The 15,613-nt window shown below is 38.8% G+C and overlaps 1 protein-coding gene across 3 annotated transcripts in view; it reads left to right on the top strand.

Moving 5' to 3' along the window:
* Positions 1–1,314: 1,314 nt before the first annotated feature.
* The window catches only part of ARHGAP42 (Rho GTPase activating protein 42), a 274,390-nt gene continuing 260,091 nt past the window's right edge, over positions 1,315–15,613 (top strand). For all 3 annotated transcript variants that reach the window (XR_004382103.1, XM_032852731.1, XM_032852729.1), the window contains exon 1: positions 1,315–1,498. Coding sequence is in view for 2 of the 3 variants with exons in the window: in XM_032852731.1 (XP_032708622.1) it covers positions 1,345–1,498 (154 nt within the window). In the remaining variant the exon portion in view is untranslated. The remainder of the gene's footprint in view (positions 1,499–15,613) is intronic.

Below are 15,613 nucleotides of genomic sequence, written 5' to 3'. Positions count from 1 at the left end.
AGAAATTCTATAGATGATGGCAGGACTAGATGTAAGGCAGCACTCTCTTTTACTGTCAAGGTTTGGAGAGAACAGAAATTTTTTAGGTGACTGCCTTTCAGAGAAGGAGTAACTGACTCTTGGTAGGAATTAACTTTTCATTTGGAACTCCAGCCAATTTCAACAATTTGAAAATCCTCATGCTTGTAGGATAAGTCTATCCAGGTGCCAATAAAATATACAGTATCATGCTCTAGGTATTGTTCCAGAAGTAGGAACACCTAAGTCCTAGGTGCGTAGTTAGGGGGGTGGGGATGTCTTAAAATCTTCCCATTTCACAGCTGCTTGGAAAAACAACAACATCCCAAGGCCTGTGAAAGCTTTTCATTTTCAGTATAGAAACTCTGACATTCTTGGATCAAGGAATTGAGCGGTGGGAAAGAGGCAGGTAAACTTTTCAACCCGGAATTTATATGCATTCAGTGGAGACGTGAAATAAAAGATCTAAACTAACGCAGGAAAGTAGCATCTTCCAACCAAGCTTCAAGATGATTTCTCAAACTTTAAGGAAAATTAACGTTGGTTTCTCTCCGAGACAATTTTTAGGGAGTAGTTGTGAGGAGGGTGGATAGGCGAGGCACGTTGGGAGTTGAGATCTTTTTGGGGCGTGGAAGACCCCCAAGTGTCGCCGAGGGCTAGTCAGATCCAGGTGCTAGGAAGACACAGAGTCGACGCCCCAGGCGAAGGCAGGATCGCTACTGCGCCGCAGCCTCGCGCAGCCCTGAAGCTTAGTGCCGGCGGGTGGGTGGCGGTGGGAGGGTAACTGGGAGAAGGGGCGGGGTGGCGTAGGGTGGGAGTGCGACGGCAGGAGGAGGGTCTCCCAGCCCAGGCCCAGTTTTCAAGCTTTCTGAGCCTGCGTCTGCCTAGGGGGAGGGCTTCCCCTGCCCGGCCACAGTGGCTCAAAGCACCTAGGACTGTCAAGAGCGTCGGAGAGTGGAGGTGCCGGAAGTGTCTGCGCGCGGTGAGAGAACTTTCCTGCTCCGGCGGCGGCCCGGAGCGTCCACCGCCTCTCGCAGCGACGATGCGCCCTGATGACAACGACCTGAGCGGACTCGCGCCTCGGCCTACCGCCAGAGTCTGCACACTCCTTGTCGCAGAAGAGGACTGAGCCCAGAGGCGTCCGCCCGCCGGGGAGCCCTGTGTTGGCAACGCGGCGCTCGGGGCCCATTTCCTTTGCCCCGTTGTCTGGCGTCTTGGCTGGTTCCCTGCGATCGCGCGTAGTCAGCGCCGGCGCGGTCGCCGGCTGTTCCCGCCCTCACCGCCGCCCCGGCCGCGTCCCCGGTGGCCGCTGGTAGCGTCTGTGCCATGGGGCTGCCTACTCTGGAGTTCAGCGATTCCTACTTGGACAGCCCGGATTTCAGGGAGCGCCTGCAGTGTCACGAGATTGAACTGGAGCGAACCAACAAGTTCATCAAAGAGCTCATTAAGGACGGCTCTCTGCTCATTGGGGCGCTGAGGAGTAAGTGGAGCTGGCAGGGGCGGGTGGAGAGGGCGCAGGGATGCGGCGACTTCTCGCGGGGTGCGGGTCTGAGGGGTGGGTGGATGGAGGACTCGGGGCTTCTTTTGTTTGAATGGGTTTGGGACAAAAGCTGAAGAGCTCCCCTGCTGGTGGCCACCAAGTTTGTGCTTAGGTGTTTTTTACTTACATACTTTAATGTCTACAGAAAAGGGGAAGTTATCCACTGGACCCAGGAGTAGATCCTGAGGAAAGTTGTTCAAAGTCATCTTTTTTTTTTTTTTTTCTAAATAAAGCTCCTGAAAAATGTTGGAAACTATTGGTCATTTTTTGTTGGTTGGTTGGTTTGTAATTTTATTGTGCCTAGTTTGAACACTTAAAAAAAAAAAAGGTCCTTAAGGAGGGATTCAAGAATTTGGCTTAAGGATAAAATGAAGCTAGTTTGTTTAGTGATACTCAAAGAAAATAATTAATTTCTTATATGTAGCAGTGGCTCTTCACTGGGCACAATACATCATTGAATTGGCTTTTTAAAAAATGTACATTTGCAATTTTGCCATTTAGTAGGATTTTGGAGATGATAGCGGATAGTATGGCACCAGGGGATGTAATCTCTTTACAAGCTTTTTGGTGCGTCTCAATTTTTGGTTTGTATTATAAGTCTAATGTTGGTCGAGTCACAGGGGATGAGGGTTCAGTGGTTAAAGGCCAATCAGAATTTCTGATGATTAAGTAAAGACTATCCTTAGGGATTTTTCCCACTTCCTTTCCCGAACCGATTTTTTTTACTCCCTCCTGAATCTGCTGGATCTTCACTTTCAAGTACTAAGACCTAGGAGAGTCTGAGTAAATAAAAGAAACTCGAGTTTCTCTTTAAGAAAATGGAGTGATCTGCCTTCGGCTAAGCGGGTCCTAATCCCAGAGTCCTGGGATCCAGTCTCCCATGGGGCTTCTTGCTCATTTGGGAGCTTGCTTCTCCCTCTGCTCCTCCCCCACCCCGGATCGTTCTCTGTCTCTGACAAATAAATAAATAAAATCTTAAAAAAAAAAAAAAAAAGAAAAAAAATTAGGGAAATGGAGTGATTTAACTGATAAGGTTTAACTTGTTACCTTTCCCAGACATATTTCCATCTTATTGGAGGCTTCTGAAGGTTTTAGCTACTGAAAGGAAGCCCTGGACTCTCTGGCCTCTAATGGCTGGGTGAGTGAGGTATTTTCATTGCTGGGAGAGCCTTGGAGCATCTAGAAATCCCCAGGGCAAATGTAATAGAACCATCGTGGAGTGTATCAGTTGGAAGGTCAGTAACAACATAATGGGGATGTGTGTGCCTGAAACTGAGACATTAGCATCTGATCTGTATTTTGAAGCATGTATTAATAATGGTAAGGGTGAAGCTTATCAGAATGTCTTAGAATTAGTGTGCTCCCAAATCTTTTTTTAACCATCCCCAATGCTAAAATATTTACTTATTACTTGTGCTACTTAACTAGGATAAAGTATGTTTTATGCCTATATTCACATTAATTTCTGAATTTGAGGGTGGTACTGATAACAGTATTTACTGATTTGTGAAAAAATAATTTATCTGCAGTTCTTTTCACTCTGTGCATACACAAATGTGAACTCTCTTTCCTTCTGGTTTGCAATTTCTGGCTGAGGTCTCAGGACTGGCCTCCTTGCATTTTAGCCTCTTCCAAAAGAGTTTCCCCGTCTCAGAATGCTAAATGCCAAGCTGCCTCTTGTGGAGCTGCCAGCCGGTCCACAAGTGACATTTTCTTCTCACTCTGCTGGGGAGGTAATTGTAGTATTTCAAAAGTTGGAAACATTTCCATAGCTGTGATAAAAGCCCTGCAGTGCATATTATTATACTAGTGAGATTATGTACTTTATTATGATTTTTGAATCTAGTCTTGCAAAAATCAGATGATTCCCATCCAGATAAGTTTGTTCTTGCATATGTAAAGTGAAGAAACCTTTAAAGTGTAAGTTCCTTGAGCATACGGAACCTGTCTCATTAATTTGGTCTTATGCACTTAAATATACAACATGCTGTCTTTCTAGGATTCTTAGGTTTGTGATGAGAGTTCATGATTTTAATGTTTGATTATTATTTATCTCACTATGGGAGGAAAATGGTTTGTTCCTTATTCAAAGAATTCCTAGCATCCGTTGCCAAATAAATTTTGCAACAGAGGAACTCTTGAAGTCACATGATGGCAATGCTTTTTTCCCACCAAGCCACCTTCTATCCCTTGGGGAGGATACACTGAGGTTAGGCTGCAAGCGGTTAAGTTTGGGTCCTCAAAAGTTGCTCAGTTAGGATAAGAGTGTGCCTAGAGGACTTAGAAGCTGCTTTTATTTCTATCCCAGATCCACCAAGAAGCCCTCCTTTCCCAGTTCTTTCCCGTGTTCCTTTCTGCCAGGGGAAGACTTCACCTTCCCTAACTTTGTACCTTTCCATTCTTCTGTACCTACTGTTTCAGTAAGTGTATCCATTATCCAGTTCAGTTTTATTTTTTGCACTTTGTTGTTGTTGTTGTTATTGTTGTTATTTTCATTAATAATTAATGGTTTCTTAATGTAGCCTTCCTGAAAGGACAATCATCATGTATCTTGTATTATTTCCATCCTACTTCATAGCTTTTCTGGTGAGAATTTTGGCATGCACTCTTGGCTAATACATGCATGACTATTTCAGTAGGAGTCACAGATGCTCTTTGATTTTTACTTCAGGTTGTCAGTATTATGAGAATTAATAAAAGGGAAACCACACTGATGGCAGGCTGGGCATGTTAGGAGAATCTGGTAGATACCACTCAATGTCAATTATAGGAAGTTTTGTCAGTTACAGACTACTAATAGACAAATCAATAAGAAAGAATCATCAGTTAAAGCCCCAACAGGGAAAGATGTACATTGCATTTCCTACAAGAAATCAGCTACCCCTGCAACTCATCTAATGAGAAACCGTTATCACTCTGAAGTCTTGCTTTTCTCCAGTGGACTTGTATTCAGAACAACCCCTCTTAAGTTCTTCTTCCTTCTCCACAAAATAACATTGCTCCTTGTTTTTTGGTCTTAGCTGTGGTTTTGCTGTAACTTGCTTGTCCAGGATTGCAATTCCCTTTTATTCCCAAATAAACCCATTTTGCCAATAAAATTTCTGGCAATCTTATTTTTAAGGTTATTGGTTTCTTTAGTAGAAGGGTCCTTATCAAGGAAAACCTTGAGTAGATGATATCAATTTTAAATACTATAAGATACTTAACATTTTTTTAATAAAGATTTTTATTTATTTATTCGACAGACAGAGATCACAAGTAGGCAGAGAGGCAGGCAGAGAGAAAAGGGGAAGCAGGCTCCCCGCTGTGCAGAGGGCCCAGTTTGGGGCTGGATCCCAGGACCCTGAGATCATGACCTGAGCCGAAGGCAGAGGCTTAACCCACTGAGCCACCCAGGTGCCCTGATACTTAACATTTTTAAAATGAATTATTGCACATCCAATCTGAGAAAAATAGATGACAGCTCATTAAGTGGATGGACATAGACCTGAATTTACATTCTGGTGCTGACAAATGATGTGTGATAATTGGCAAATAACTTACCCTCTCTGGGTCCTACTTTTCCTATAAAATGAGGGAAGATTTGTAAAGGTCTTACCACTAGGATTATTTGTTTATTTTGTTACATGCTGTATAGACATTTGGTAAGCAATATTTGAGAATATTTGATACTGGAGAATCAGATTTTAGATCATTCTGTGACTCATAGTCCTCCCCCTTTTTCATCAAGTGTTCTATGAACTTCGTTACTTTAACTGGTATCTTAAAATTTGAGTTGTGGAATCATATGCTGTTTTTGCTTATTGATTTTCTTTTATAAAGAAACACCTCAAAATGGCTTTCTCATATAATTCTTCCTTTACTTTCTCTTTTCTTTTTTCTTTATACTTTTGAATATTTAAATAGCGCTTTGTCCTTGCAAAAATAGACTTCTCTGGGTCCCTGGGTGGCTCAGTCAGTTCACCATCTGCATTCGACCCAGGACTTGATCCTGGGCTCCTGGGATCAAAGCCTAGGTGTCTGGCTCCCTGCTCGGTGGGGAGTCTGCATATCCCTATCCCTCCACCCCTACACTTCCTTGTGCTCTCTCCCTCTCTAAAAACTAAAATCTTAAAAAAAAAAAAAAAAAGAGAAATAGATTTCCCCTCCTCCCAAAAACAGAAAAGAGAGAAAAGGAGTAGACAGAAATAGGATTGTAGTCATTTAATTGAATTATTGGGTGGGAAGAGCATATCCACATTTTTTTCTTCTACCCTGCTCTTTGGCATCTTGGTTCCTGCCATTTAGGATAATGTTTCTCAAACCTGTGTGTCTAGGCTTCTTCTAGAGGGAAAAAAAAGTTGGTGGACTCTAATATAGATTCAATTATTTATTATTATTATTATTATGGTAATTAAATATATATAAGCATGAAACTAATTCTTGTGTGTAGTCATACAATCTTTTTTTTTTTTTTTTAATTTGACAGAGATCACAAGCAGGCAGAGAGGCAGGCAGAGAGAGGAGGGGAAGCAGGCTCCCTGCTGAGCAGAGAGCCGGATGTGGGGCTCGATTCCAGGACCCTGGGATCATGACCTGAGGGGAAGGCAGAGGCTTTAACCCACTGAGCCACCCAGGCGCCCCTGTAGTCATACAATCTTAAAAGCAAATCAGTTTATGAATTAAATACAAATAATACTGTGAAACCAATAAAAAAACTTGTCAACTACATTCAGTTAATCTAATGGATGACAATGATGTTACTGAAAGAAAAATTCCTATCATATAAAGACTGTTGATAATATCTTGTGTATTGTTTATTCATTTTCTCTTTGCTTTTCCCAGTTGGAACTATAGTTCTTCAAAACTGCTTGCCCAGATGATGGCCTCTCTATCACAAATTATGTATTTATTGGTCATATTGCCTCTGTTCCTGAGGCAGTAGTTTCTGGCACTAGTGTTCCATGACACAAATAAGAAGGGTGCCTATTTGAGTAATAGAGGTTGGTTGTTCCTAGGTTTAGATGTAGAATATACAGTTAATTAAGAATTTAGGACAGGGGCACGTGGGTGGTTCAGTAGGTTAAAGCCTCTGCCTTTGGCTCAGGTCATGATCTCAGGGTCCTGCGATTGAACCCCCATTGGGCTCTCTGCTCAGCAGGAAGCCTGCTTCCTCCTCGTTCTCTGCCTGCCTCTTTGCCTACTCGTGATCTGTCAAATAAGTAAATGAAATCTTAAAAAAAAAAAAAAAGGAATTTAGGACATTAGCAAGAGGGAAGCATATAATTACTTGTGCCTACTGCCTTCAGTGTTCCCAGATATTTGTTTGAAGTACTATGGTACACTTGTGATCTGGGGATTATAGTAAAGCAAAACCCGAGATGCAAAGGCTACATTGAGATATTGTAAAAAGGGTGAAGGATCCCTGCCTTCCATTTGCTGTGTTTCTCAAACTTGCCTTAGTCTGGTTTCACTTGTTTTTTAACTTTAAGCCATTCTCTATTTTATGTGTATGTTCTGGACCCACTCTATTACTGGAGTTTTTGGTTGCACAGGGAAGGAGTTAAATAAAAGGAAAAAGCTGATTTTAAGAAGTTTGAGACTTTCTGTAGTTATTGTGCTATTTATTTGGTCATCCTTCAGCTTCTTAGGGAAAAATTGCTATTGTTTTAGGCCATTTTTTGTATTTAAATTTGCACCTAGGTTTTATTTAGTTTAAATGGAACCCATTGCAGAGTCTTGTTTACCCTGCAAGAGCTCCTTCATGGCTGCTTATCCCACTAAGGCTGTTCTGTATGTGCAGCTGGGCAGTCTAATCAAAGGTATGGATATGTAATTACTTCAACCACTCATTTGGTTCTTAAGTTGTTGGAATTAGAGTTAAATGAGCAGAAGTAGCTGTATCTTTCAAATGAACTGTAATTAATTTTAGGAACTGGTAGATTAGGAATGTAGTGCTTTAAGGTTCTGCTTCAGAGATGTTGCAAGTAAAAGCAGTTACACTTGTGTTAATTGAAACGACAGCCTTGGCACTTATCGAAGTGGAAGTAATTTGGGCTGGCTGAGTACTTCCATTTACTTCTGATTCTCAACGTGAGCTCAATGGGTACCCTTTTACACTGTCTTTATTTTTGTTGGATTTCCTTTTTCAGCAGTTAGTAATTGAGGGGCTGTTCTGTTAGAGGCCAGGGAACGAGTTAGTGGGAGAATGGGTTAACAAGAACCACCTTTTACACTGCTATCTTTGACAGTTATGATCAAGGTACTCTGAGAGTGAAGAAAACTCAGATAACTGCTGAAGTTTTAAGTCACTGAAAAGCTGCTTTAACAAACTTCCTTTGAATTACTCACTTAGTGTACAATGTTCATTGTGTTGATATGTAAGCATGACTCAAATCATGAAAAAAAATACAGCTAACATTCAGTATTACTTTGGTGTGAGTGCAGTTTTATTTAAGTAATGTATACTTAGAGAATGGCAAATCTTTTATTTAGATTTATAAAGAGAAATAGTAGTTTAAAAATTTCATATCTTAAGCCACATTTGGTAAATATGCAACAATGGAATGTTTAATATGGACAGGTAAGGAAGGGTGAAGGAAAGGGGATTTATTTTGTCTTGAATCTTTTTCATGAAAACTCTTTCTTGCCAGAACTGTGATTGCCTCCTCTTCTGGCCCTAGACATCCCTGCTGTCTAGAGTGTAATTTCCACTCATTTCAGCCTTCTAGGTGGGTGCCAGCCCCTCTGTAGTGCCACCTGCCACCCACCAGTTTCAGCTGGCAGCTCTGCCAGCCTTCCTTTTTCCTCCACCATGCTAAACCTCTGCCCAGCATCTAATAATCCTTATAGTGTATTCCCAGTGGATCTGGCCTCATCAACCAAGGACTTGCTACCTGCTTCTTGCTGAGTTTCATCCTGAAAATTTAAAACCATTTGCCAAGCACCTGGCTGATTAGTGTGTGGACTCCGTGCTTCATCTTTTGCAACTGCGTTCATCCGAGTTGTAATGACTGGGTTTTGTAGAAGTGTAGAAATTCACATAGTATTTGCTAATCTTAATGGCTCTTGAAAGCAAAGGAAAAGGGGCCAGATGATAACAGGACAGTCATTACAAATGAAATTATATTAACAGTTTTGTCTCTGACTAGGTGAACTTAAACTTTGGCCTGGATATTTCTGGTAATATGGATCCTTCTCTATAAGATTACTTCTAACTGGGATGTTTGTTTAATCAGAATATGTCATAGTTCATATCCGCAGTCTTCTGATTTTATTACTAAGAATCCAATTATAACACTGAAGAAAGTGTTCTGGCAACTTCCATCACTCTTTGAGGACTGTGACTTGCTTCAGGAAAAGTGAATTGTGTACATCACTCTGTGAGGACTGTGACTTGTTTCAGGAAAAGTAGAATTGTGGAATATTAAGGTAACTTAGAGTAGCTGATAATCTGCCAGTTTTTTCAGTCTTTTCCCTTTCTTTCAAAGGTATGCATAGCATAAAAGAAGAAAAACAAGTACTAAGTTTCCTACAATTTTTAATTTGAGAGTAATTCTTTTAATTGCAATTTTTCATGGAACCTGGTGGGAAAAGGCTAAAATAAGATGAATGAAATCTTTGTACATTATTTTATATTAATTGTAAGAGACTTTTTCAGTTCCAGTTTTTAGATTCTGTGTGATAGAAGTCTCCATTCCTAATGACATTTTAAAAGTGCCCAAACATGACTTTTTTTTTTTTTTTTTTTTTTTTTTTTGTATGTTGTTGGTTTACCTGATTTGGGTGAGTATTAGGAATCATGGGTAATGTTTTGTTTCGTGAAGGATAAAGAATCATCCTGTATTGGTTCTCAATGTCAGATGGTATGGAAAAAAAATGGAAAAAATGCTGCATGTAAATAACCTTGCTACATTAATAGTATCCTTCCTGTACCTTGGCTTTACTCTGGGAAAATTGGGTAGACACCCTATGCCCCCTTTCATTTGGAAGTCAGTCATATTTCTTGGTAGTGGAATTTCTATATTTCCTTACGCAAATCTAAAAAGCATACTGCCTGACACTTTATGAAAAGGATGCCAAATAGTATTCCCTCATGTGTAAACATATATTGGAGCTTATCCAGATGAAAGACCCAGCTTTAGTTTTCTCTTTAGTACACAGTAAAAGTGGTGATTTAATTTAGAAAACTAGTATGTTTTTATGTGTGGAGGAGAGTGATAAGCTGCTAATAGAAATGAGTATTCAGTATGTGTCTTATCCCTTTCCAAATGGAAGGTTTAGTAAATTGATTTTACTTTGCTTTGTGAGAATTTTTTCTTCTTCATTTATTTAATTTCTTTATTCCTCACAATGTCTGAATGGAAGATGTGGCCCCAAAATGGGGATAGTGGGGGGGGGTTGTGAGAGAGGTAAACAAGGAGAAATAAATTAAAATTAAAATTGAGAAAAGAATTTAAATATTATGGTTTTGGAACTTTTGTCCGGCTTTGTGTATCTTATATGAAAACGTTACTGTGTGACACTAGAGAATCAAAAGAATAAGAGAGTAGCCTGCCAACTGTTGTAAAAGTGGATGTGGAAAATTTGAGGGAGATGGTTCCCATTAAAAACTGCCAACATAAGAAATAATAGAGGGTGGCTTTTTTAGGGGTGCGCTCTTTGGGGAAGAGATGGGAAAACTACGCATTCGTGAAAAAATGATGTCAACATAGGAAGTAATAGGAAGGACTTTTAAAGACATGTGTTGACTGCTTGGCAATCCTGGTTTTCTGTAGGTGACCCTTTCTAACCTTAAGTATTACTTCCTCTGGATCCCAGCTCCACCATTACACCTTTTTTCTTAGGATGTGATGTTGCTAAATTCTTCTTTCTTTTTCAGTTTATTTCCTCCATCCTTCTCTTAAATGTTGATGGTACACAAAGATTCCTTAGCCCTTTGACTGTTTGCTTTCCTTGTGTGATAACATGTCCTCCTGGGCTCCAGTCCTAACCTCATTTCCCGGGCTCTAGATCTCATTGTTACTAGCATATTACCACCTAGATGTGCTTCAGGCACCTCAGATTCTGTGTCAGAACCAAGTTCTTCCTTGTTCTCCACCTTGTTCTCATTTCTCTAGTTACAGCCTCTTCCACCTGCTTATCTCAAAAAGGAACATCTGAATCCTTCCCAGCTCTTCCCGTTTCCTTCCCTGGTTTTTAAACTCCAGTTTTTCACTCTACCCAGGTTAGAAAATTTGGTTAGTCCTGTAATTCTGTGCTCTCAGATATCCTAAATTAGATTTTTTTCAGGAAGTGTTTATGAAATAACATTTCTTTCTTAGCTTAAAACAACAGACATTTATTCTCTCATAGTCTGGAGGCCAGAGGTCCAAAATGAAGGTGTCAGTAGGACCATGCTCTCTGAAGGCTCTAGGAGAGGATTTTTCCTTGCCTCCTCTTCTGGCTCTGGCTTCTGGTGTTGCCAACACAAGATGTTCATTGGCTTTTAATGTGTCACTCCAGTTCAGGGCTCTGCAGTCACATGGTGTACACTCTGTGTGTCTCTATTACATTTTACTTATTCTTTCAAATGTAAACTTCTAGGTGCCAAGAATATCTGTATTCTCTTCAGATCTGACCACATTGTAGATGCTCAGTGATTTTTCAACATCAGCAAATCTACTAGGCTCACTGTAATTGCTCAGACCTGGGCATACTGATTTTTAGGACTGAGTAGTCCAGGGGGCAGCAGACAATAACAGGTGTTAGAACTTTATTCTAGTCCTGGTGCTGCTACTAACTAATGGCATTGGTACAAGCCACTTGTCTCAGAACCTATTTTTTTAAGGAATAATGTTTGCTCTATATTTCTTATAGGATTTTCTTTGAGGGGGGCCGAGGGGCACAGGAAAAGGGAGAGGAACTTAAGCAGGCTCTACACCTAGTGTGGAGCCCAGCATGGGGCTTGACATCATAAGTCTGCTATCATGACCTGAGCTGAAATTAAGAGTCAGACTCTTAACCAACTGAGCCACCCAGGTGCCCCGATTTCTTGTAAGATTTTTGTGTAGGCCATGGAAAGAAGGCATAATATAAAAATGTAACGTTATTTTCATTTGCTTTAGGCGGGATCATTGTGATCCTAATAATTTCAGTTTTTTTCCAAGACTACATTTAACATGTTCTTGTCAACATTATTATATTCTGTAGGAATAAGATTTTAAAAGTGGAAATGCTTTAATTGAATATTAAAGGATGGGCTTGTTTATCTCCCCAATTCAATCTATTTGGAGGGAAATGATTGTAAGATGTGGCATGGTTTTGTTTTAGCTTCTTTCTTTTCTTTTTAAAAGTTTTTTATTTATTTATTTTTAAAGATTTTATTTATTTGACAGAAAGAAAGAGAGCACGCTTAACCAATTGAGCTACCCAGGTGCCCCTAGCTTTTTTCTTTTAAACAAATATTTACTTTGATCTGGGAACCAAGAAAGCATTAGGTTGGCATTTAGGGATTATAAATGGGCAGTATAGATGTTGAGACTTTATGGGCATCTCTGCTGGTGCTTTATTTCTGGTGGCTCAGTTCAGTGGCCTATAAAAGTTATTTAAATGACAGCCATAACTTGTACTTCTCTAAATGAAATAGATAGCTGGGCAATTTCACAAAATAAAAAAGGCACATGAGAGATCTTTTTTTCTTCAAATTGGTTTCAGTATGGAAGGCAGATAGTGGCTTAGAAAAACATTTTCTTAGGTGTTTCTTATACTGCACAGATGTTTTGTAAATATAATTACACTTGAGGTGAGATCATCCTAGAGGTTACTGGTGAGAAAAGAAAATGATGAGATTGGTAGGGCATTGCTGGAGGGTTTTGAGGGCGAGGAATTATGATAAAAAAAAAAATTCATTAAGTATTGAAGAGGAAGTTTCTGTTGGCTGAGTAAGAAAATTGAGTTGAGCCTGTTGGCTAGTTGATTAAGGAAAGGTGGTATTATTGAATTGGTTTGAGAATCACCAGGAGAGGATATTTGGATGGTACAACAAGGATGAAACAGATCATTTAAAACAACAACAACAACAAAAGATATTTCTTAAGGGATCTCTGACTTTAAAGGGAGTTCTGCCCTGAAGTTGGGGGAGATAGGGAGCAATGAATAGGAAGTCTAGAGTTTGGGGACAGCTTGCAAAGTGTAGCAGAGCTGGAAAAAGCCAGCCATCAGGGATTAAAGAAAGAAAATACAGATTCTTAATAATCCTGAATAAGGAATAGCAGCAAGTGAGTGAGAATGACAGCCTTTATGTTTGCTAGGTTTAAACTCTGTTGGGTGCATGTCCTTTTCTTCCCAATATGGATGTTCTACGGATATTCACAGCTGGCTGAGTATGATGTTTTATGACATCCACTGATGAGAGGGGATGAAAGAAGATGAAACAAGGAGGCAGAACCAGGTGTCAGTTGCAAGATATTCTTCCTGCTTTAAGTCCTAAGATTATGTTTTAGACTTACTTATTTTCTTTTCTGAGACTGTGCTCTGTACTTCTGTCACAACATGTTAACTGAAGATAATCCCAATTTATGCAAATAATCTGAACATTAAATCTGGCTAAAAGAAATCGGGGTTTTTCTTGAGTTTACTTTAGCATTACTATTCACACACGTGCAGTGCTAATAATGCTTAATCTTTAATATTGGAATATTTTAATATAAAGTAGGTTCTTTGAAGATTTAACACTAACAGCAGTCAATCTGGTATCGTAGAAAGAGCCTAGGCTTGCTTTATTTATTTATGTATTTATTTTTTAGATTTCTTAATCTTAACTTTATTTATTTATTTAGATTTAATTTTATTTTTTCAGTGTTCCAAGATTCATTGTTTATGCACCACACCCAGTGCTCCATGCAATACATGCCCTCCTTAATACCTACCACCAGGCTCACACATCCCCCCATCCGCTCCTTTCTAAAACGCTCAGTTTGTTTCTCAGAGTCCACAGTTTTTCATGCTTCATCTCCCCTTCTGATGAGCCTAGGCTTTAGAATTGAGCAATACTTTTCAATCCTAGCTCACACACTTATTAGCTATGTGGCTATGAGCAAGTTACTTGTCTTCCTTTGTGGTTTTCCTTGTCTGTAATATGGGAGTAATATTTACTTCATATGCATATTTTCAGGGTTAAATAAGATAACATACAAAGTGTTAAGCACAGAGTATTAAATACTAATTTTCTCATCTATCTCATTCATCGCTAATGTTGAGACTAGGTAGTGAAATTAGACCATTGTTACAAACAACCACCACGACCATATTTTATTTAAGAAAGAATCTGCGGTAGCTTTCCTAAGCAAAATCTTTACATTACCTGGACAAATGCACCATATATATATGCATAGAACACTATATTTAATGTTGTTATAAGACCTCTAGACCATGTGTCATTGCTTGTTATCGTGAATATGGCTCGCAGGGAGAGTAAGCCATTGCTTCTATGGAATAGCTTAGCTATCTTCTTAAGGATGTTTTCATATCTGAGATTTTATGAACTTGTAAAAAAAATGACATTCATCACTTTTTATTTTGGTTTTTTGATTATTTGCCTGTTTTTCTCCCTAGAATGTTAGCTTCATAAGAGTTGCCACCAAATCTTTGGGATTCTGGATCTGGACACATTATACGTTTTTCATCAATCCATTAACTTTTAGGAAGTTGTGTCAAACCAATGTTTGGAATTGTATAAATTCAAAAGTTGTTACTACCCACTTAATGTTGGAACCAATTCTGAAGCTTTATATATGAAGACAAATATCTTAGTGAAAAGCCTTTAGCATGTTATATAGATTTTACCAGAATGAGATTGATTAGAACATGTTTATTCAAGAATTGATATTCAGCAGTGACAATATTTAGTACCTCAAATACAAGAGACATTGCTAAGAAAGTGAAATTGTACAAAGGACTTACGTTGTGTCTGTTTGTAACAAAGTATTGTATATACTATTTTTGAGGTGCCGTTTCAGAGTGTTGATTTTAATTGTGTAGGAATACCTTCTTAAAAAATACCATTCATTATTAAGTTACATATTTATTATGTATCATTATTCATTATTGAGGTATAGTTGATTGCCATAAAGTTCATCCTTTTAAAAGTGTATAATTCAGTGTTTTTTCACGTGCTTACTGAATTGTGTGACCATCATCACTTAATATCATCATTTAATAATTATATTAAAACATTTGTTTTCTGCTTTATTGAGGTATAATTGACAAATAAAATTGTGAGATACTTAAAATATGTATCATGGTGATTTGATATCTGTATACATTGTGAATGGATTTCTGCCAGCTAGTTTATTAGCATATCCATCCATCACCTCACATATTTATCCTTTTTTAAGTGAGAACATTTGAGTTTGACTCTCTTAGCAAATTTCAATTAAATATTATGGTATTACTGACTTGAGTCACTATGTTTTAAGTTAGATCTTCATGCTTAATTCACCTTATAGCTGAAAGTTTGTATCCTTATCAGCCTCTCCTAATTTTTCTCCTAATTGCCGGACCCTGGAAGCTACTAATGCTCTGTTTCTCTGACTGATTCCACATATAAGTGATATCATACAGTATTTGTCCTTATCTTTCTAGCTTATTATATTTAGCATAATGCTCTCACAGTCCTTCCTAAGTTCTTCCAGGTTGTTATAAATGGCAAGATTTTCTTCTTTCTCATAGCCGAATAATACTCTATTGTATATATACACTACATCTTTTTTATTCATTTGTCTTTTGGTAGACACTTAGCTTGTTTCCTATTTTGGCTATTGTGAATAATATTGCAGTGGACATTCTAGTACAGGTATCTCTTCAATATTCTGTTTTTATTTTCATTGAATATATACCCAGAGATGGGATTGCTGGATCGTATGGTAGTTCTATTTTTAATTTTTTGAGGAACCTCCATACTGTTTTCCATAGTGGCTGAACTAATTTATATTCCTGCCAACAGTGCAGAAGGGTTCCATTTTCTCCATATCCTTGCCAGCACTTATCTCTTGTCTTTTTGATGATAATCATTTTAACAGGTGTGAGATGATACCT

Source organism: Lontra canadensis, unplaced genomic scaffold (assembly GCF_010015895.1).
Source record: "Lontra canadensis isolate GAN:19392208 unplaced genomic scaffold, GSC_riverotter_1.0 scaffold7, whole genome shotgun sequence".
Lineage (NCBI taxonomy): Eukaryota > Metazoa > Chordata > Mammalia > Carnivora > Mustelidae > Lontra > Lontra canadensis.
The sequence above is the reverse complement of the archived record's forward strand: the minus strand, read 5'-3'. Positions and strand labels throughout refer to the sequence as shown.